This window comes from Echeneis naucrates, chromosome 6 (assembly GCF_900963305.1).
Source record: "Echeneis naucrates chromosome 6, fEcheNa1.1, whole genome shotgun sequence".
Classification (NCBI taxonomy): Eukaryota; Metazoa; Chordata; class Actinopteri; order Carangiformes; family Echeneidae; genus Echeneis; species Echeneis naucrates.
This window is the reverse complement of record NC_042516.1, coordinates 9,995,452-10,017,037: the sequence shown is the minus strand read 5'-3', so window position 1 is coordinate 10,017,037 and position 21,586 is coordinate 9,995,452. Positions and strand designations below refer to the sequence as shown.

General features: G+C 40.6%; 1 protein-coding gene across 1 annotated transcript; it reads right to left on the bottom strand.

The window, feature by feature from the left end:
* Nucleotides 1-1,216: 1,216 nt before the first annotated feature.
* On the bottom strand, nucleotides 1,217-20,367 carry LOC115044625 (doublecortin domain-containing protein 2-like). Its single transcript, XM_029503757.1, has 9 exons — nucleotides 20,081-20,367; nucleotides 19,431-19,479; nucleotides 16,573-16,649; nucleotides 16,289-16,423; nucleotides 15,817-15,966; nucleotides 15,342-15,396; nucleotides 13,653-13,830; nucleotides 2,733-2,803; nucleotides 1,217-2,188 (listed from the first exon to the last, which is right to left on the bottom strand). Exons 1-9 carry the CDS (start codon nucleotides 20,365-20,367, stop codon nucleotides 1,217-1,219), a joined length of 1,974 nt encoding a protein of 657 aa, XP_029359617.1.
* Nucleotides 20,368-21,586: the final 1,219 nt, after the last annotated feature.

Below are 21,586 nucleotides of genomic sequence, written 5' to 3'. Positions count from 1 at the left end.
GAACGCCTGAAGCTCTGCACTCCAGTCTGAGCATGAAATCACACAGCACACAGCACACAGCACAGAAAGCACACAGGTAGCTGTAGCTGTTTTTCTTTTTTTTTTTTTGTGTGTGTGTGTGTGTGTGTGTGTGGGGGGGGGTTGTACATCGCCCTTATCCAGACATTTTTAAAGATAAAAGAAACTAATTTTTCCAGCACCGTATAGAGCTGACACTGTTTATTAAGTTTCAATTTAAATTCAAAACAAAATTTATCTATGCTGTTGTCTAACAACTCTAACATAAGAGCAACAGCACATAGTGAGTGGAGCTGGAGCCAAAATAAATTTTCCCTTTGAACATTTTGGAAACGATCAATTAAAAATAAACTCCTATTACTCATGCATGTCACATAATGTGCCCAATTGTCCAGTTTGAATATTAACATTATTATTATTATTTGAATTTCATTATCATTTAACAGCGAATTTTAAAGAGAAAAGGAGGGGTAGAAGTCTGCTAACAAGAAAGCATCTTTTTAAGGCCCCTAGCTGTCATTTTTTTACTTATTTATTTGTAGAAGGTAGATCAAAAATAAAAAAAATCAAGAGAAATGTAATGACTAAGTGACAAAGGATTATGTGTTTGGAACAGTTTTATCAAGAAGCCATTCATGCTAAATCCAGTACCATATAATTTAGCTTAACATTCAGACGTAAGTGGTATGACATACAGTTTTTGTATGTTATTGTTGCTTAGCTCAAAAAGCTCATTTATACCACTTGCTGACTCAGAAGAAGACAAGAATACCATAAATACAAATATATATTTAAAACAAACAGCTATTAGCCTCATTCCTGTGACCTGTGAATTGATATTTTTGGATTTAATGGTCTAATATATAGTACTCACAATGTACACTGAAAAAATAAAGCAGCCCGGAGGATAACAGTGTGAATGATAAGTAATTTGTTTTGACTCTTTTTAAACATGTATGATGTTTTGATGAATAGCTTTTGAATAAATACCTGAAGTCTTGTGTACCTTGACATCATTTCGCAGCCAGCCATTGAAATGATCATTTAGTCTCTCAGCATTGTAGAACCCTCTTCCTTTCAGTGCAACTTCACCAAGGACATCATCTCTGACTGCTCTCTACTCTTTTCTCTGCCATCTTCCTTCATTTCTACATTGTATTGTGAAGTTGTGTTTAGTGTTTTCGGCAGATGTTTGCTCTCAATCCTTCTCTTTCCTGTTATCTTGATTTTCTTTATCAGGGTTTTCTGCTTTCTCTCCACTTTCTGTGGCATCTTTGTGACTGGCTGAATTTTTCTCCTCCTTGTCCAACTCTGCTTCACTTTGCACCTCATCGTCTTCCCCACCGACCTCTCCATTTACCTTTCTCTCCTCATCCCCTGACTCTTTAGTAGTTTCCTCTCTTGTTTGGCTCCCATCTTGCTCCTGGTTACTGTTTCTACTGTTGCTTCTGCCATTATCGGTGTCTTTTGTCTCGTTATCTGCCTGAGTCTTCCCTGGGTCATTGCTGCTTTCTGTCTCTTTCTGTTCTTCCTCTGTGTCTACATCATTATGTTGGTCCTCATTTTCTTCACCCTTTCTGCTGTCTTTATCTTGCACCTCTTCTTCTGTATATTTGCTCTGCTCATCCTTTTCACCCTCAGAAGATGTATGGCTTCCATCCTCTTTCTCTTTACCTTCCTGGCTCTTATCAGTGTTGCTACTGCTGGCCTCCTGCTCCTCAGTCTTAAACCCCTCCTCACTCTCAACCGTGACCTCCTCCTTCCCTTCATCTTGTACTTCCTCCTCTTCCTCTGTTGCCTCACCCTCTTTTTCATTACTCGACTCTTCCATTTCCTTCTTCTCCTCTCCTCCCTCTTTTTCACTGGTCGTTTCCTGGCTTTCCTTCTCCTTTCCTCCCTCTTTTTCACTGGTTGTTTCCTGGCTTTCTTTCTCCTCTCCTCCCTCTTTTTCACTGGTTGTTTCCTGGCTTTCTTTCTCCTCTCCTCCCTCTTTTTCACTGGTTGTTTCCTGGCTTTCCTTCTCCTCTCCTCCCTCTTTTTCACTGGTTGTCTCCTGGCTTTTCTCCTTCTCTTTTTTGCTAGTCATCATGTCTTCCTCTGTGGTGTTTTCGGCACCAGTCACCACTTGTTCCTTCCACTGTGCGGGTTTTGTGTCCTCAACTGCAGGTTTCTGTAATGAAATAATAACCATGGAAACTACTTATACCTCGAAATGTTTTAACACATTAACTTACAGTATAACTGCAGTGTTTCAATGATTGTCCTGTAACCTGCATTTTACTAAAGAGCCATAAACCCTTACAAACCAGGAGGAGCAATAAATTTGAGTTTCCCGCTGTCCCATGGTATATCAGCGAATTAAACTGAATCAAAGTAGAATTCGTGGGAAATTAAATAACAGGCATTATCTATCGATGCACAGTCACATAACACATTCCAATAAATCTTCCAACCCAATCTCATTAGCTCACATTATTATTTTCTAATATTGTATGCATCAGTCTGAGCCAACTACTGTTTGATATAAATGTAGGAGCATGACAAAAATATTTACAGAAAATCCAGAGGAAGGAAAAATAACACCACCACCTCATGGCAGGAAGCGTCTACTGAGAGGTCACATCAAACACAATGCCTCCCTGCGTCTTCTTTTAAAGATGTCATTGTTAGGCTCTTACAACAGCCTGCCATGTAGTGCTCTTGTGTGTTTATACCTCTTCAGCTGGCGGGTCGTCAGGAGTTTTGTTGTCAGAGTTTCCATCGCCAGCCTTTGATTCTGGGTCATCTGGGAAAATAAGTAAAGGGTCTTATCTAGGCACACTGAGCACATTACAGAATCCAGGCTGACTGCACAGATAGTTTATTGTGTCTTTAAAGTAAAAAAATAAAAATAAATAATAACAATAATAATAATATAAGAAACAGACGTTTATTGTCTATGATGTGTTTCATCCTAATGTGTGATATTGTGTCTTGAATGGGCTTGTGAGGGTCAGCGTAGCCTGAGGGTGGGTGGTAAATCAATTTATTTTATCTCACACAGGCAGGGACCAACTTGTCTGTGCCAAATCAGCCAAAATTGATATTGTGTTGTAAAGAGGCTCAACAACATTGAATGAATCAGAACACAACATAAGCTACAGCTCTGTCTGAGCAATCACACAGTGGCTATGTGGTGGCAATTTGTGAATAGTTCAATGTGTAAATTGTTATGTTTGCTTTTCATTCTCTGATGTACACACTTTAAATATTGCTTGATGTGCTGACTACTTTTTAAGACACTAAAATTTCAATTTCTCATTTAGAGTTTATTACGTCACCTCAGATATCTGCAAAAGCTCTCCTATAAAGAAGGAAGATTTTGCTCATCCCCCAGTAAGTGATTTGTTGAAATTTTACAGCTTTAATTCAGCAGTTGTGTTTTTCAGTTTCGAACAGGGACAGCACAAGAGTGACACCTTGTGGAGAAACCTTCTTTTTTTTTTTTCCCCCCCTTCAGGCAAGTAAACAACTTCCCCAGACAATGGAAGTATGGGAGGTAGAGACAGTAAACATTTGACAAGCTGAAGGGAGGAAAGAGCACTGCAGGGAAGTTCAGGATCACAAGAAGATTTAGAATAAAAAAAAACGTCAGCTCTCCATCAAATTAATCGTCATCATTACTTTCTATCACCGCCATCATGCACTCACCCCAGGTGGTCTATATGTTATTAGGCAGAGGTTGTTCTACCTAAACCCCAGCTTTCACTGCACACACCTGCAAACAAGCCACATTTATTTAACAGCCTCCTGTGATGATGTACATCCATAAAAGTGGTTGTCACAATGTATGCATTCTTTTCTTTTTTTTAAATGCGCTTTTTTTACTTTTAAAATTTGCAGCCAACTTTCAAACAACCTTATTTGGTCCAGCACACAATACATTAAAATGAAGTAAATAGAGCACTTGAAGTTGCATGGCCGTGCAAAAAGACAAGGAGGGGGGGAAAAAAGTGGGGGGAGAAAAGAGAAATATGATGAGCCTTAATAATAGTCCACAAGATTAGTTTTCGTTACAGAAAATATCTTCCGCCGGCCCCCCTGAGGAAACACCTGTCATCATTTATGGCCTAAACAACTGCAAAGTGATACTGTGGATCCTGGTGTTTAAATGAACACATCACACTGCAACTCAATAGAAGCTCCGCATTCATGTCTATTGAAGCAATCAGCTCAGCAAGGCAGGTTTGTTGGAGTGCAAAATTAATATGGGGATTTTCAGTTGTCGTGTGAGCATGTGCATCAAAGGCTTTAGAGTAATTAACCCTAAACATCATAGGAGGAATACAGCGACACGCTCTGATAAACAACATTAGTACACACTTGTTTTGAAACACAGGATGAGACTGAAATTTCCAATCAGAAAATAAGGAGGCAAAGGAGTAGGAGGAAAAAAAGAAAAAAAAAAAAGAAAAAGAAAGAAAGAACGGTGTAATTAATGATTTTAATATTAGTTTCTCTTTCTACACATACACAGTTAAAGAAGAAAAATGACTCGGCTGGAGATTAGAAGAGTTTATGGAGACATTTAATGCATTTCAAATGCAAAACTGATTGAAGTTTAGCTATGGTATGAGATGAAACGTTATGGTAATAATAATGGATTTCTTTAAGAATATTTTATGGAAATCGGCCGCATTCATTAAACAGCGAGGGCCGAAACAGTAAGCAGTGAGCAGTAGATGAGCTGCTACATCTCTAAACATCTTAAGGTGATTTGAGGCTGAATGAAAATCTAATTAAATACAATATTTAGAACCCCCACTCTTCGTTAAATCCAGCAGATTTAGGTTGTGGCATTACACTTGCTTGGACAGTGTTGTGTATGTGTATATATCTGTTTGTTGTTTTTTTTCCCCCTGCCACAATCAGGCAAAAATCACACAAGCACACACATACATGTACCGATGGCACACAAACAGCAATACAGCGCACCCACATTTCGGAGGTAATGGCACTTCTCATCCATCACTGTGAGGTAAAACAAGGATGCAACTGTAAGCGGGTATAATTACTCACGCAAATGGCTCTGGTTGCCATTCTTATGAGAGGTAAAGTTACAAACGACTGGTGTTCCAGAGAAATGTAATAAAACACAACTGAAGATGAAGTGATAGCAGGTAGTAAACTGCAATAACCTCCCACTCCTCAGCAAGCAAACTCGATATCTCCTTTTACACACACAGAGACACACACGCACACACACAAACAAAGATGTTATACCACTGTGCAGGGCTTTAGCTTCAGGGGACTGTCTTATAGCACGCTGGAAATGCAGCATGCAACAAACACTAGGTATCATGATGTAAATAAGACTCAGTGAAATATGTTAAGACTGTAGATGATCCCCGAGCCTGAACTTCAGTGTGGATAAACACCAAAGGTTGGTGCATCTTCCGGCTCCTTCTAAGGGGTTGCTACCAATCAACTCTTTAAGCTCACCAGGGCGTTGGACAACAAACATACAGTTCTAGGGAAATGAGCAGACCATGCGCATTACATCACTATTCAACTCTCCACTGCAGAGTGGGAGCGGGCAGCCGAGCCTTGCAGAGAATTATGGGGTCTAATATCATGTTAAAAAGCTTTTCCATTCTTCCAGGAAGCATTTCTGTGTAAAGGCCATACAGTGCAATCAGGTTAGGTCGTGACTCCACAGAAAATCTGGAGCAGGCGAGTTCAATGATAACTTTTTATTTTTTTCGTTGCAGATTGACTTGTGAATTGGTTCATTGAGGATATAAGATGCTTTTAACGACTATGAGGTCTCAGTGCTGGAGGAACCTGCTGGGCGTTTTTTTATGTTGCACAAATCATTTACTCTGCATTCCGCGCAAGCCGTCATGTCATTTCTCATGGATTAGACGATGTCTTGAGTGCCGTGACACTTGGGAAAACCTATTGAACACAATACAGCTTTGCTAAGTCTTTAGATACAACATCATATTACTGAGAGGGTTTAGCTCAGAGTTGACTAGACAGCTCAAAAAGAAAATGTTGAATAATGGAAAACATTTGGTCGTTCCCTGTTTTTTTCACCCGTCCCCTTTGTTAATAAAAGATTATTTTGAAAAACATATTCATTTACTGGGCAGAGTCATGGTCACAGTTGGTTAATTTACCAATAGAATCCTTGAGAAGAAAGGAATGCTGAGAAAAATAAAGCCAACACTGTTCTTGCATCTTTTTTTGTAGTCCATTTGCTCCATGAAAAACTCAGGCATAATAACGTCTGACAGGCTGACATCTGCCTTAGAAGCAGAGTAGAAAGACATCTTTCTGGATATGCTTCGGGCTTCATGGTCAATGGTGCTTTTCTCTCCGGCTGCACAGGAGCAGATTTCTTTATTCTTTGGAAACCACTCCTGAAGAATTCATTCCTAAATGGCGGGGGTTATGGTGTAAATAAATCTGAACCATAGTTTTAATAAATAGTGTGTTTATGTTTATAAACCAAAGCACAGGAAAAATCTTTGACATGGCCCACACAAGCCAATTCTACTTCCAGCAGATACGCTTTTTTTTGTGTGTGTGTGTGTGTGTGAGTGTGTGTGTGGGTGTGTTAGCCCCGACACACCACTTAATGTACTTAAATCACTCTCCACAGTGTATTACATTACACTACAGTGTATTGCTTATATACAGCGAGCTGATTTACCCCAGTCAGCACATGCCTGAGTTATGGTGGGGTGTAAAACAACATGGGCAGTAACTCTGAACAGTAATTATGAAATGTTGCCACTTTGAAAGTCACTGACCAGAGTCCTGTTAAAACATTTAATGACTGTATGGCCAGTTACAATAAAAGGAGGCCCAGTTACTACTGAGTTTATTGTGATATGACACTAAGAAGCTCATCCAGCTGTAAAGTATAAAATGATGAGCGGACAATCTTTCTAATGCATACGCAGAATATTTTCGCACAATACGTAGGTTCATAAAGAAGCAAAGCGTTGAAGAGAATCATCAAGGTGACTGATGTTCTAAATAAAAAAATAAATAAAATAAAATAAAAATACCACACTTGCTTCATTCTCTCACGCCATACAAACACATGTGCAGAAATTCAGTGGTGATCATGATTATGATGTTTTCCAAATTCGTGACTTTCAAAAAAATAGCATTTTAAGAAATTAAGGATCCAGTTTGATCCATACTGCGCTAAAAGTCTGCATATTTTAGCTCCTGATGCAGATTCTGAATCCCCCAATCTTCATGGAAGTTTACTCTCCCTTTAGACTACTGCAACACAATGCACTGAAAGCAGATATACAGCTCTTGTACTGTGTGTGGGCAATATTTCCGGCGTATAACATTCTTACATTAAGATTTGTTTCTGAGGCAGATCGTTATAAAAAAAGAACACCAAACATCCGTTATCTTCAGAGTGAACCCTTTCAGTAGAGTAGGAAATGGCTCTTATATGCAGCCCATGCTTAAATAGCTTTGACATTAAATCAAAAGAAGGCTCTGCTTGACAATGTTGCAGTTAGACAGGCAGAGTAATATTTTTAAAGGTCATGGCTTCAGTTAAATATTTTAATAATTCATGGAGTTTGTTCTCTTTTGCTTTTCTCACAATTGCATGGTACGTTTACCATCCAGCCTCTCCATTAGATGAAGGTTTCTCTCCAAATGGCTTCTCTCTAATCAGTGTAATGAAGAGATAGTAAAATTGGATTTTTCTTTCTTATCAACACACACATACGCACGCACGCACACACGCACACACGCACACACACACACACACACACACACACACACACACACAGAAAGCATGATACTATTGGGCATCCGATTTATAAACCATGATCACTGAAGGCAATGAGTTTATCGTATAACTCAAGTTCCATAAGTCCTTTGTCGGATAGTAGGCATTGATTTTATTCCGCTGCTCTAAAGTACTTTTTGTACTGAAACTGGCAAACGAAATGATATACAGAACATTAGAAACGGTATATAAAGCTCTCCCACTTCTGTCGGGGTTTGACTGTGTTTTTTCTATTATGTTGTTGTCGTGTCATTGTCTAATGTCATATGGAGGATGTCAGTGTTTTGTTGTTTTGTCCTGTCACATACGTTCATCAAAATTTGAAAAGAGAAAGAAAGAAAAAAGGAAAGGTAAGAACGTATGTATTAGAGCGGCATATGATTCAGGCGTGACTCCAACACACAATGTAAACTTCATGTCTGTACAAATGGCAGATATTTACTCTTAACATTTAGGCTGCATGCCAAAGTGGCATCGCCGTCTCTGGCTTCAACATGTACTAGATGCAGCAGACTCTGATGCTCCTATCTCTGCTGCTTCAGATGCACCTTTACCAGCTCGAACCTCAAAAAAGGCCCTGCAAAGTGCAAAGCGGGCAAGATTAGAAATGACAGACATTAAGTAAATTTGTGTCATTCAAAGTGTCATGTGTTCTGCTAGCCTCGTACTTTGTACGGCGTAGCTGGCGCTGTTGTATGTCACAGCTGAAACTCTTGTTAACAGATTAATGTGACAGATTAGTAGAGCTACCCTGCTCTTTAATCCAGTAATCCTGCATCAAAGGGTCATGGAGAACCTTTCTCTGCTGTCGTGAAAAGGGTGAGATGAAAGAGGACGAAAAATGAACGAAGGATGGCGGCAAGGATGGTCACAGAAACGCAGGAATGCATGTGACACGCTTTAAAAACTGCGCCAACAAACTGTCTAAGAGCCGGCGGAAAAAAAAAACCAAACCAAAACTTCCTTTAAATGTTGCCATTTCTCATCCTTTCACTGCTGAGCCTCTTTTTTTGACACAGGCACACGATTTCAGACACACAGCCTCTTTGTGTACATGTCTCCTGCCTCCTAAGGCTGTTTTGAGCCCTATTTCAAGCTGACAGGCATTATAGAAACATATGCTAACAGGGCTAATTCCCGAAGGCAGCCTCACATTTTATGACGCCAGAGGCAGACGGTTGATCTGGCTGGCTGGCGGGTGCACACATCCACGCACACACACACACACACACACACACACACACAGAAATCCACATTTCTTTTGCATTGAACTAGCAAATAAAAGCACAAATGTTTCTAGTCGAAACTTTCCAAATTAGTCTTGACTTTCTTGACTTCAAGGAAAATAATGGAAACAGACATAATGCGGATCTGTCACTTATCATAAATTGAATTGGCTCCTGCTAAGTCAATTCAAAAATGGGTCCTGGTGCATGAAAAGGACTATTCCGCAGACGAAGTTTGGCAAATGAAGTGGATGCCCTTGAGGATTCAAAGGTAAAATCTACAATCAGCACGTATTGCCTTAGAGCGGCTGAGGTCGTCGTTCTGAGCGTGCCCCTGGATTCTGGGCTGACGAGAGTGCAAGGAAGAGAGAAATCTCACAGCATCAGTGAGCATCAACCGATTGAACCACTCGTGTTCAAGTTAGGTCTGAAAGGCGGAATTGCGCAATTGTGAAAAAAGCTTACAACAGTGTGCTCCCTCATTAATAAACGCAGAGAGGCACGTAGAAACCCAACCCAAGAGTCCAGATAATCAGCTTCTCTCCTTTTCCTCGGTGCCTTTGCTTCCTCTCACCCATAGCTTTCTGTCTGTCCACCCTTGGCTCTTTTGTTGATTTTCAGATGAGAAATTTGGCCCAAGTGAGGGGGTAGAGACGAGTAAAATGCTGCTTTGATGACTCTAATAGAGAGATTATCCAAATGAAAGGCAATTATCCAAACCCCGCCCTTCCCTCTACCCTTCAATATCTCTCTGTGCCTTTCTTTACACCCAGTGCTTGTGCCTCGCCACATCTCAGCCTATTCATCGTATTCACTATTTGATTCCACCTGTGCTGTTTTTTTCCTCTCTTCTGCTTCCTCTCACTGCTGTCCTCCCTTCATCATCTCAACCTTTTATTCCCTCCTCTTTCATCATCCCTTCCTTTCTCTTTTTCTCCTCTCATTTATTCTTCTCCATTTTCCCACTCCTGCTGCTCCCTTCGCTTCTTCTCTCCTCTGAATCATTAAACTGAACAAAAGGACCTCTAATAAAACAAAATTTATTTTAAGGTTGGCACCAGCTGCTAATTGGTTACAATCTGAGCGTGAATGTTTTGGTTTTAAAAGTTGAAGCTGACAGTGGAGCGCAAATTTTTCCCAGTTTACAAGAGCTAAAAGAGTTACTATAAAATAGAACTGGAGTGAAGCATGAGACAGGCAATGTGTCATGTTGGTTAACTCTTTCAAACCAAATGTCTTTGTTATAGCGGGTTCAAATGCATTTCATGACCTTTGCTGCATGACTTGCCTCGCTGCCCCCCCCACCCCCGACCACCATCTTCATTGCTGCCTCTCACTGCTGTGTTCAGTCTAATGAAGCAGAAAAGTCAGAAGCTTTACAATACAACACGCAGAAACCGCCATAGTCATCTTCAGTCTGGCTCCCGGTAGTTGATAGACAGTGAATAATGGGGACTGGCGTCCTGAGACACACGTGTGTGTATATATCCGCACACTCGCATGCACAGAACATCAGGAGAATCTCTCACTCTGTCTCATTTGTTTTTTGTCTTTTTGCACTCACTACTTTCTACTTTCTATTTCGCTCATCCCTTTCTGGGCATCTCTCGAGCCCTTTTCTCCTCAGAAGTACATTTACAAAGGCGTGACACCTTAATAACAATCCTTTCTTTCCCCTCCAATGTTCCAACGCACCAGAGACCTAAAGTGTGGGTTTCATACTGTCTTCTTTCCACAGCCTCTGCCAGTCTGCCAACTTTTTTGGACACGTTCCCTTTGGCAGCAGATCTAGATGTGTTTACCTCATACCCAACCAGGGCAGGATTTCCCCACAGGGGAACATAACACCAAAAACACCTCTGCTCTGCTGTGAATCACTTAGCAGAGGTGATATGAACACTGAGTTCCTACTGAGACGCTAAACTGGACAAACAAGACCGCAGCGCTGAACTTATCAACTCATTTGTTTGTGTTAAACCAATGAGTAGCTGTGATTTCAGCTTTTGAGAAAAGCTTGAACAAAAGCAGTGCTGACGTCTTTGCGGAACATCACCTGTTGTGTCGTCAGCACCGTGGACGGACACAGAGGGACTGCATCCTCTACATAAGCAAATACAAGCACAACCCCACTTCCCAAAAAGTTGGGACGCTGTGTAAAATGTAAATAAAAACAGGATACGTTGATTTGCAAATCCTCAAAACCCAGATTTCATTCCCAATAAAAAACAGACATTTAACGATTTCGTGGAGAATATTCGCTCATTTTGAATTTGATGGCGGCACCTCATTTCAAATGTTCACCATTGTGTTGCATCCCCTCTTCTTTTCACAACTGTTTGTAAACATCTAAGATGTGAGGAGACCAGTTGCTGGAGTTTTAGGAGAAAAACGTTGTCCCATTCTAGCTGCTCAACAGTCCTGGGCCTTCACTGCCGGGTTTTTTTGTTTCATGATGATGAATGTTTTCAGTTGGTGAAAGGTTCTGGACTGCAGGCAGACTGTTCTCCAGCGAAGCCGTGCTGTTGTGATGGATGCAGTATGTAACGCAACCCCATACCATCAGATATGCAGGCTTTTGAACTGTCCACTGATAACAAGCTGGATGATCACACTCCTTTTTAGTCGGCAGGACACGGCAGTCCATGGTTTCCAAAAAGAATTTCAAATTTTGATTCATCTGACCACAGAGCAGTTTTCCATTTTGCCTCAGACCATTTTAAATGAACTTAAATGAAGCATTTCTGGACTGTGTTCACACATACGGCTTCTTTTTTGCATGATACAGCATTAACCTGGTATTTGTGGACTGCACGGCGAACGGTGTACACAGACAGTGATTTCTGGAAGTGTTCCTGAGCCCATGCAGTGATGTCCAGTAGAGAATCACTCCTGTTTTTAATGCAGTGTGGCCTCAGGGCCTGAAGACAACTAGCATCCAGTTTTGGCCCTTAGCCTCGTCCCTTGCGCACAGAGATTCCTCCTGATTCTCTGAATCTTTTGATGATATTATGCACTGTCGATGGTGGGATCTTCAAAGTCTTCACAATTTTATGTTGAGGGGCATTTTTTCTGAAATTGTTTCACAATTTTTAACAGTTTGTGGCAGATAGGTGAACCTCTGCCCATCTTTCCATCTTTCCGCTGCCTCTCTGAAATGTTACTGACCTGCTACCAGTTAACCTAATTAGCCATCCAGTTGTTTTTTTGACGTGTGCCAGTTACTTTTCCAGCCTTTTGTTGCCTCCGTTCCAACTTTTTTGAGATGTGTTGCCGCCATCAAATTCAAAATGAGCTATTATTATCTACGAAATGTTAAAATATCTCAGTTTCAGCATCTGATATGTTGTTTATTTTCTATTTGGAGTAAAATGTTAGTTTATGAAATTAGCAAATCATTGCATTTTGTTTTAATTTATATTTTAAACAGTGTCCCAACTCTTATTTGAATTGGGGTTGAATTTTAGAAATAAAATATCACTGTCATTTTAAAAAATGAATTATAGGTCAAAGAGTGTGGGGTGCCTGATAATATGATTGAATCTCTAAGACATTCGAACAATCTTGTCTGATGCCTGATCTTGTTTTTCGAGCTGTCTGTCTGTTAATTTAATCTTCGGTCAATGTCACCCAAGGGGACCAATAACGCAACATGGTTTTCTCTGTCTATAATATGACATGCTGCACAATCCCACGTACAGAGGGGGTTTGGAGAGTAACATTACTGATTTCACATGCACACTTGGAGGCAAAACACACACACACACACGCACACATTCCTTATAACTGTCTTTTGATGGAAAATGCCAGCTCCCTTGAACCACAGACACAATTCTCCACGCTCCTTTGGGCTTCTGCTGTCAACTCTCCTGCCAGAAGAGAAAACAGGCCACATCTATCACGAGCCACAAGATGACGTAATGTAGTTCATACTGCAGTATGAGTTACAATAAGGTCAGCAGCCGTGTGTAGGAAATCTAACTATCCTTCTCCTGTAAAGGATTTCATTCCGAAATGAGGAAAATGCTGTGATTTCCTTCTCCTTTTCTTATTGTAAGCACTACATTACATTTGCCATTTATGGAAGTAATAATAATAATAAAAAGAAAAGGTCCCAGAAGGGGGAAAAAAACAAACAAAAACGCATCATGACATGAATAGAATGAGCTGCCAAAAAACATAAAAGTGTAGTTGGTGGAGTTTGCAGGATGTTGTAACAAAATGATCAGGACACCAGAAGATGACATAATCTGTTTCTTGCAATTGTGGTTAATGTCATCATACGAGACCTACTTTCTATATCGCTTGTATTTTTCTTTCAGAGCAACAGTGCCACTATGTGGCCATTTATGAATGCAGCAGGTTAAATAACCTTTCAAAGTAAGGATTACATCATCTGTCTGGAAGTTTTACATGAATCTGTTGGTGGTAATTATTTCTGAAGATGATTCAGACATTCTGGTTAGCAGGTACTATATGCCATCTTCACGTTGTTTTGTTAGAGGGAATGTGTGTGTTTGTATACACTTACCACCTACACACGAATATTCAATTTATCATGGATAAACACATACACATACACACATTCCCTCCTATTTTACCCGTGTCAGAGATGCTGAGGGTCATCCTTTGTCCGCTCCTCCTCTTCCTGAAGGACATGAGTCTGGCTTGAGAGATTTCCCTGACGATGGATGAGAGTTGGTCCTTGTTGTGCCCACCGTGGTGTGGAGGGGAGGTCTTAGAGTCTCCATCTCCACTGGAATGAACCGTCGACTTATTCTGAAGGAAGTGGAAGTCTGGTCAGTGGATGAGAGACTAAAATCACAAGCAATCGTTAAGGCAAATAAGGTATGTAAAAAAAAAAAAAAAAAAAAAAAAGCAATATTTTTCTTACTATGCTGAATGTGTTGAATGAGTGCTGAGTGACTGCATTAACTAGGACTGTGGAAATGACTGTGATAAAAACCAAGCCTAAAACGATAGTTCCCTTGGAACAGTATTTACAAGATACAGACCTATAAAAGCATAAGGTCCTTCTAGTATTTCAGGTATTTTGAATATTTTTGGAGTTTTTTTTTTTTTTTTTTTTTTTTACAGTTTTCCTGTGCAGGGTGTTGTGCACATTTCAGCACACAGAGTGCAGGTCACACTAATGTGATATACCGGTATCAAGTGGAAGTAAAACAATATGCTTCTTTATCCTCCTAAATATTAAGCAGCACGCTGATAAATTATGAAATCTTGAAGTGTTTACTAACTCACCGACGTGTGTATTTTCAAAGTGGAACAGAAGTCTCGACATGACTAGCAGGAGACAGTATGCACATTTAAATCAAAATGCAAAACAATTATAAAGACTTGCATGCACTAAAAGTTGTGTTCCCCAAAATTGTGCTTTGCAGGTGAAGGCAGCCAGCGTGTATGAGACCTGCCACTGGCAGCAGCTGAGTCAAATCATGCTTGTGCAGTTTGTAGTACTGAATGGTCTCAGCTGTGGGTTTGAGGGGAAAACACGGCAGTAAGTCACCACCTGTACTGTTCAGGCTTGTGATGCTTTCAGTGCCACGACTGACAGCTCGTTTGAGCACACCGAGGTGGTTGAAGGTAGAAGGTGTATCGGCAGGAGAGGGCGAGTTCTCACAAATCTTACAGTTACACTAAGCTGTAAGTACAGGAAAATGGCTGACTGGTTATTCATTCTGGGCGATCACCTCTCTTACTGTAAAGCGAAGGTAGAAGACATATCATAGTTGAATTAGAGTGAACATTAGTAAATGTCAGTTGTTCAGGGATGGATAAATATATATATATTTTTTTGCTTATACAAAAATGGACGAAATGTGTGTGAACGAATGGGGTGCTGTAGTCTTAACACCTTAATGATAAAAGTAATGGCTTAATCTATTAATGTGGGATACCAAAATGAAAGCCCTCCCCCCAAACTTATGCAAACTATTATCTGAAATGAAAACCAACTGAGAAGACTAATTAACTTTAAAATCTCTATTTCTATTTCGCAGCATTAACATACAAGTTTTGAAGCATTGAGTCATTCTTTAATATTTAAAGAGCTATCACAGCCTTTCAAAGGTCCTGGTAAACTGATAGATACATAACAAGGTAAAAATGATTCACCTCTCTGTAAGGATTCTATAGGTTTGTTTCAAGCTGTTCCTCGACATGTAACTGGACTCTTAGAGATGTGAACACAACAGCCCGATTGATGGGGACAAAAACTCAGAGGAGAACATTGGTATTTGAAAAATCATGAAAAGGTTTGCTGTACTTACATTTCCACTTTGCTTGGAGAATCTGTAGATTGGTGGAAGCGAGTAAGCTTTCATTCTGTGCACAAAACAAACAAAAAGATTTACATGAATGATGTGTCTGCCTCCCAATGCTAAAATCAGGCCAGACTACAGTTTATCTGAGATCGGTTTGCCACGTACTGTGTTGGAACAGTTGATTAATCAAAAAAGCTCTTATTGACCAAATAACACTCAAATGAAGAGTAATGCTTTAGATATTTTTTCATCTTAAAAAAAAAAAAAAAGATAAAAAAATCAGATACAGTTGTATTTAGGCACATTAAAATTAGTAAACAATATGCATGTTTGTCTTTGATAAATGGGATGAAGCTTTCAGACGGGATTAGCTCTGTTATAGCTCCATGCTAAACTTCAAACTTTGAATATGACTTCATGCCTTAAGTCGTTTAAGGGACAGTATATTTATAAGAGATATTTTCTGTAATGCAGCGCTTACCCATCGACTCTCCTCAACCCTCTTGGTTTGGTGAAGAGTAAATCACTGTAGGACAGCTTCTTAAACTTTTCCCTCCCAACAGCCACATAAAGCTGACCGCTCTCCAGCTGATTCCCATCAGTCAGCTGGTGGCCTTCATCGGTGTAGAGACTAGAGCACAAAAAGAAGTCGGTTTCAATCGTGGGGTTGCACCAGAGCCAATAGCAGATGTATGACAGTTGCTGAAAACCTCTCCCACTAATACAGCAAATACAACATTATTCAACGCAACATATGACTTTAATCAGTTTACAGAAAACTGCCTTTCTCATTTGGATGCAGCTGTGGGCAGCAAATCTAACGGGATCATCTGCTTTAATGGAAGTACGTGTGATATCAATCTGAAACTCCTGTCATGTGATTTTCTTGACTGCTTTTATTAGCACATACAAACACTCCATACGTTCAGTGTGTGCACGGCTTCACGCGGTACCTTCGAACACCGCCCAGCACTCTCAACCCCATCTTCTCTGTGATCATCTCCAGTATTTTGTCAAACTGGCTCAACATCCTCTGGTGGATCAGCAGCCTCGTTGCAGGGTTTAAGACATCGCCATTTGCCACCACGCTAAGAGAACAAAATTCATGTTAAAAAGACAAAGGACAGTGACAGTGAGTATTTCCTTATGTAGTCCCTCCCTGTGTTGAACGGGCAAAATGAATAGGTTAGGATTGAAACCTTGATGGTTAGTAAGGAAAATGGGAAATGAAACTTACAATATCCTGCATGGCTCTTTGATGGGTTTCAGAAATCGAGCGGACACAATGATTCGATTCTGTGGCAGTGGTTTGGCCTGAAAAAGAAGGATAAGAAAGAACTAAATATGCCATGAAACAACTTATGGGCAGATTGGTTTGCACAGCTGAAGGAGGCTCAGAAAAACAGACCTGTAAAAATGTTTAGGGACTGTTTCCTTTGGGACAAATGCAAACACCCAAGTCAGTATTGATATTCCAGTTGGGACAAACAATAGTGACTCTCACTTCGGATCCTAAATATAGCTTACCATGTCAGGGCAGGCAACAGCATTGCTACTATACAACCAACAGAGTCTGACATGCTGGATGAAAGGGTGGCAACAGTTTGATCCAGTATTTTGTGTTTACTGTGGACAATATAATGTATATTCTTGTGCCTTTTCCTTTGTTTTTTATCCAAATTGTTTTCTACTTTTGCTGAGAGAAGTTTTAAGTATCAATACAAAAAATACTCTTGTGTAACATCAAAAGCTCCCATCCCTAAAACCAAAGAGAAAGAGCTGTTATAATTACTGAAAGAATCTGTCTCTCATCTCTGTGTCTGTGAAAACATGATCTCCTGTGATCCTTTGAGGTTGGGAGGTTGCACAGTGTGAGCTCTGCAGGTCCTCTCCCATAACACCTGGTAACCCACTGTGACTCCGAGACTGAGATTTAGACCCACAGATAGGGAGGAGATGTATTAAAAGTCCTGTGGGCTGTGTAAGAGCACCCTGGTAACAGAGGAGGGAAGGTCAGAGGTAGAATAAAGAAAAATATTTTTAAAAAGTAAAGCAAGGTGGCAGACTCTTATATGCTATAGATTTTAAGTCGTAGTCTCGGGCTAAAAATGGTAGATATAACATTATAAAACATGAAAATACATTTCTATTTACATAATTGCTGAAATAACCAAACTGGCAAATGCTGCACATAAAAAAAACAAACAAACACAAAAACAAAACACACAACTGCACTCCCATTTTAACCTTTTACCTTTTGTGGATGCTGCAAAGCAGGGCGAGTTGTGTAAAGCACCAACCTGGTAACCAGTATAACCCAGGAACAAACAGAAACAAGCAAGGCAAGGCAGGAGCCGCTCTCTAGGGGGCTATTAAAAGTACTGGCTTTGTTTTGCTATTGGCAGAGATTTATTTTTTATTTTTTAATCAACACATGATCCTTTATTGTAAAGTGGAAAAAAGCCCACTCAGCTCCCATTTAGCAAACAACATCACTAAGTGCTGGTAATGCTAAGCTTACACAGCTTATATAAGTCAAATGACCAAATCCACAGCATCACACTGGGCTCCATCTACGCTCTTTATGTCTGACCTAAGGCTGACAAAGTACTGCACTTTGACAGCTTGTGGACATGGACATGACCAATTTTCATCTCACTTAAATACACAATTGGTGCACTTACTCAGCTGTTTGTGAAAAACTAGCAGGTTAAAATAAGTCCTTGGAACACATTCACTCCAAGATAAAGCAGCAAAAATGGAGGAAGCCGAACGCAACAAGAGCTACAATGAGCCCAAAAAAAAAAAAAAAAAAAAAAAAAAGTATTTCTTTGTTTTAAGCACAATGCATGTCAGTTCATCCCTGCTGAGCTTAGTCCCATATAGAATGGTTCATCAAAGTACTGACCTTAAAACAAACAAACCCCCCCCCCCCTGCCAAAAAAAACCCCAAATTATCACTCCAAACTCAATAAGGACAAAATAAATTGCCAAGTATTCAGCCAGCTAAGAGTTCTCATCATTACCGACACAATCAGCAAGGTTAAGTGAGGTAGGCCAGGAGGAAGAAGGGCCCTTGGAAAGTAAAGGAGTTCTTTTTATATTCGCCAATCACAGTAGCGTCACCAGGTCCTGAAGAAAAAGATTCCTTGATGATGAGAAGGCTGGTTGCACGTTTGGCAAAACATTTGTGGGGCTCTGAGCAAAAGGAGCGACACAGCACATATACAAAAACAAAGAATAAGAAGCGCTGCACCCTTTCACTACTTCGCTTTTTGCCATACCGTCCTGATAAACCTGCCAGTAGAGTTATGTCAGTGAAGTACACCGAACAGTCCCTTCCACCGAATAAACTTTATTTGAACAAACAAACAAAAAAATGCATTTAGAAAGACGACCTGCAGTTGACTTTGAAAATAGATCAACTTGACTTTAAGCCTCTCTTGTGTTGGCTGTGGCTTCATAGGTGGTGATTAAAGATGCATTGATAGGAGGGATGATTATGAACCATAAGTTAATAATTCATGGCCACTGAGACAACAAAGTGATTCTTCGCAGAGAACAATGAGGAGATATGCTGAACATAACACCTTGCTTAAATGATCTTTCTAAAACCTTTACAATGTGGGTGGAGGCGAGAGTGCGGAGGTGAGCTTCCCAAATCCTCATGTATCTTGCATAAGGAACTAAAACAATCACAATTGAAACAATGCATCTAAAATGAGGGTGTTCATTCTTATGTGGTTTCTGAACTTCCACAGAGGTTACACAACTGAAATGAAAGAGTAAAAAAAAATAAAAGATATGTTACAATGGGATTTTGTTTGTTTGTTTGTTCGTTTTTTTAGCCTGAGGATCTGAGAATCCACCATGCTCCAAGACTTTCTGGATGACTGACAGGACGGTGTAAATTATGTAAACAGGTTCCATCTCTGCAGATTGTGTTCATATGATGCCAAAGATCAGTATGATTGGGAATTACACAGAGTACAGGGAACTACACAGAGAACAAATAGGAGGAGGATGAGCCAGGAACTTATCTTTATTGATGAATTGTCTGAAAAAACTGTAAAGAAAGTGGAACTTTCTCTTTACCTGCAATGTCTGCAGCATCCTCCTTTTTCTGGAGCCAATCTGGAGGTAACTGCAGAGACAACAATATGAAGTGAAGAAATGTAGTCATTGAAAGCATGCTGGTGGAAAAAAAAAACAGTGAAGAGACACACCTACCCCTTATTGAAACACTAATCAGCTACAGCATAACGTTTCTTTTTTTTTTTTTTTATAGCCTAATAGGTATAGACACAGTTTTTGGATTTTTCACAGACTCACACTCTTTATATAATCAGTTCTGCAGGAGATATTATACATGGTACCTTTCCCTGGCTTTTTAAAAGCACATATCCAAGAAGATGGTCAAAAATATAATTACTTCAGTATATCAAAATCTTCTCTGCATCATTAACCCTGAATAAGCCCACTCATTGACACTGTTGCAAATTCTGGATTGTTGAGTCCCATAAAGTTGAGAAGGACTCAGTCAAAAGATAAGACATCAAGTTTTTAAATATCAGGTGTTTTTTCTAAGCTCATGAAGGGGCTGGCTGACTACTCTCCAGCGAACAGTAAATACATCTGACCTTTAAACCGAACCAGCGGTGTTTTACGCACGGACGCATTCCTCTCAACGGCGTGAGACAAAAGGTGCATTTGAAAGCAGATACAGAAGACCAAACACGTCTTACTCCAGCTTTTTGAATCTCTCCCCCCCTGCAGCGACGTACTGCTCCCCGCTCTGCAGGCTCTCCAGGCAGTCCACCTTGTGGCCCCCCCTCGGCGTGTAGATGTTCCTCACCGCTCCGAAGGGGGCTTTGATCCCTCCGGTCACCTCCATCAGCAGGGTCTCGAAGGTGGACACCCTCTTCTGGTTGATCACGATGCGCCGAGCCTCGTAGTACGGGTCGCCGTTTCGGAACATGAAGATGTTCTTCACGACCGGCTGCGCCAGAAAGTTTGGCTTCTCCGAGCTCATCCTTGCGCGTAACGGCGGGCAGGAGAGAGGTCTGCCTTATAATAACAGCAAAGTTACACCAGGTTGATCCAAACTGAGAGATAAACGCTTATGAGCCATTGTAATAAACATCAGAGCCGGTCCATCCTGGCAAAAATATTGCCGTGAGAAATGAATGTAAAGAAAAAAAAAAATGGGACCACGTGCATGCGGCTGCCTCAGAGGAAACGACGCGCCAATACGCAGCTGCTGCGCCAATGAGCGAAAAGCGAGCGGCTCTCCGCGGTTCGCCCACGACGTACAAGCTGAGCATCACGAGAGCTCATCTGTTGGGATGTATCTATGGGAACACGCCGCACGTTGGCTCAGCCACTGCCAGGGATATGAGTCAGTCAGAACCAGCAGGTAGCCAATCATCAACCCAGGGGACAAAGTCGACTCCTTCGATGAAATGCACTTTGTGACTTTTGGTGGGAAACTCAGCCAAAAGTTGACCACAAACTCTGCGAGAGGAGGAAAACAAAGCAAACCCCGATCTGCAACACGTGCAAAGCGTAACGCGCTGCAGAAGCCATAGGAGGGAGTTAATTGGGCATCAAGAGACCAATTGGGAACCCGGTGAACTCGAAAGTAGGACAAAAAACATGTTTGTTTTGTGTGCTATAATTGTGTTGCAGTACAACAACAGGGAGATCTGGACCCCTTGTCCTTTTGCGCGTTATTGTCAAGTGGCACCTTTCCTGCTGTGCCAAATAAAAGTCAGAGGAATTCACAAAATAGACGCCTGAATTAGCCAAGACAATATATTAACAGCCGTTTCCCCCCAATCTAAATTCTTGTAGAAGCAAAAATGACATATAATGAAGCATCACCGGTTTGATCTCTGTGCTCAGTCAGCAAAACCAGAAGTGAAATCATCACAACAACCTCTCCTGACCCCCCCCCCCCCCCCCACACCTAAATGTCCACGACCTTTCATCAGTCAGCAGCAGCAATCAGAATTACAGACAATTACTGCTCCACAGAGGCAGCTCAGCCTGGATCACCCCAAAGTGGGCACACAGCTCTCAGATGTTTTTTACTGATTTACTGATTTAGTTATTCTGACTTTATATCCTTCATGTATTTTTTATTTTTTTTATTTTTAAGTTTTCCGCAGTTTGTGCTTCTCCTTTTCTCTCTGTTTCCTTCTATAATAAAACAAGGGACAGACCATATCCTGTTAAATGCCTGGAAATAA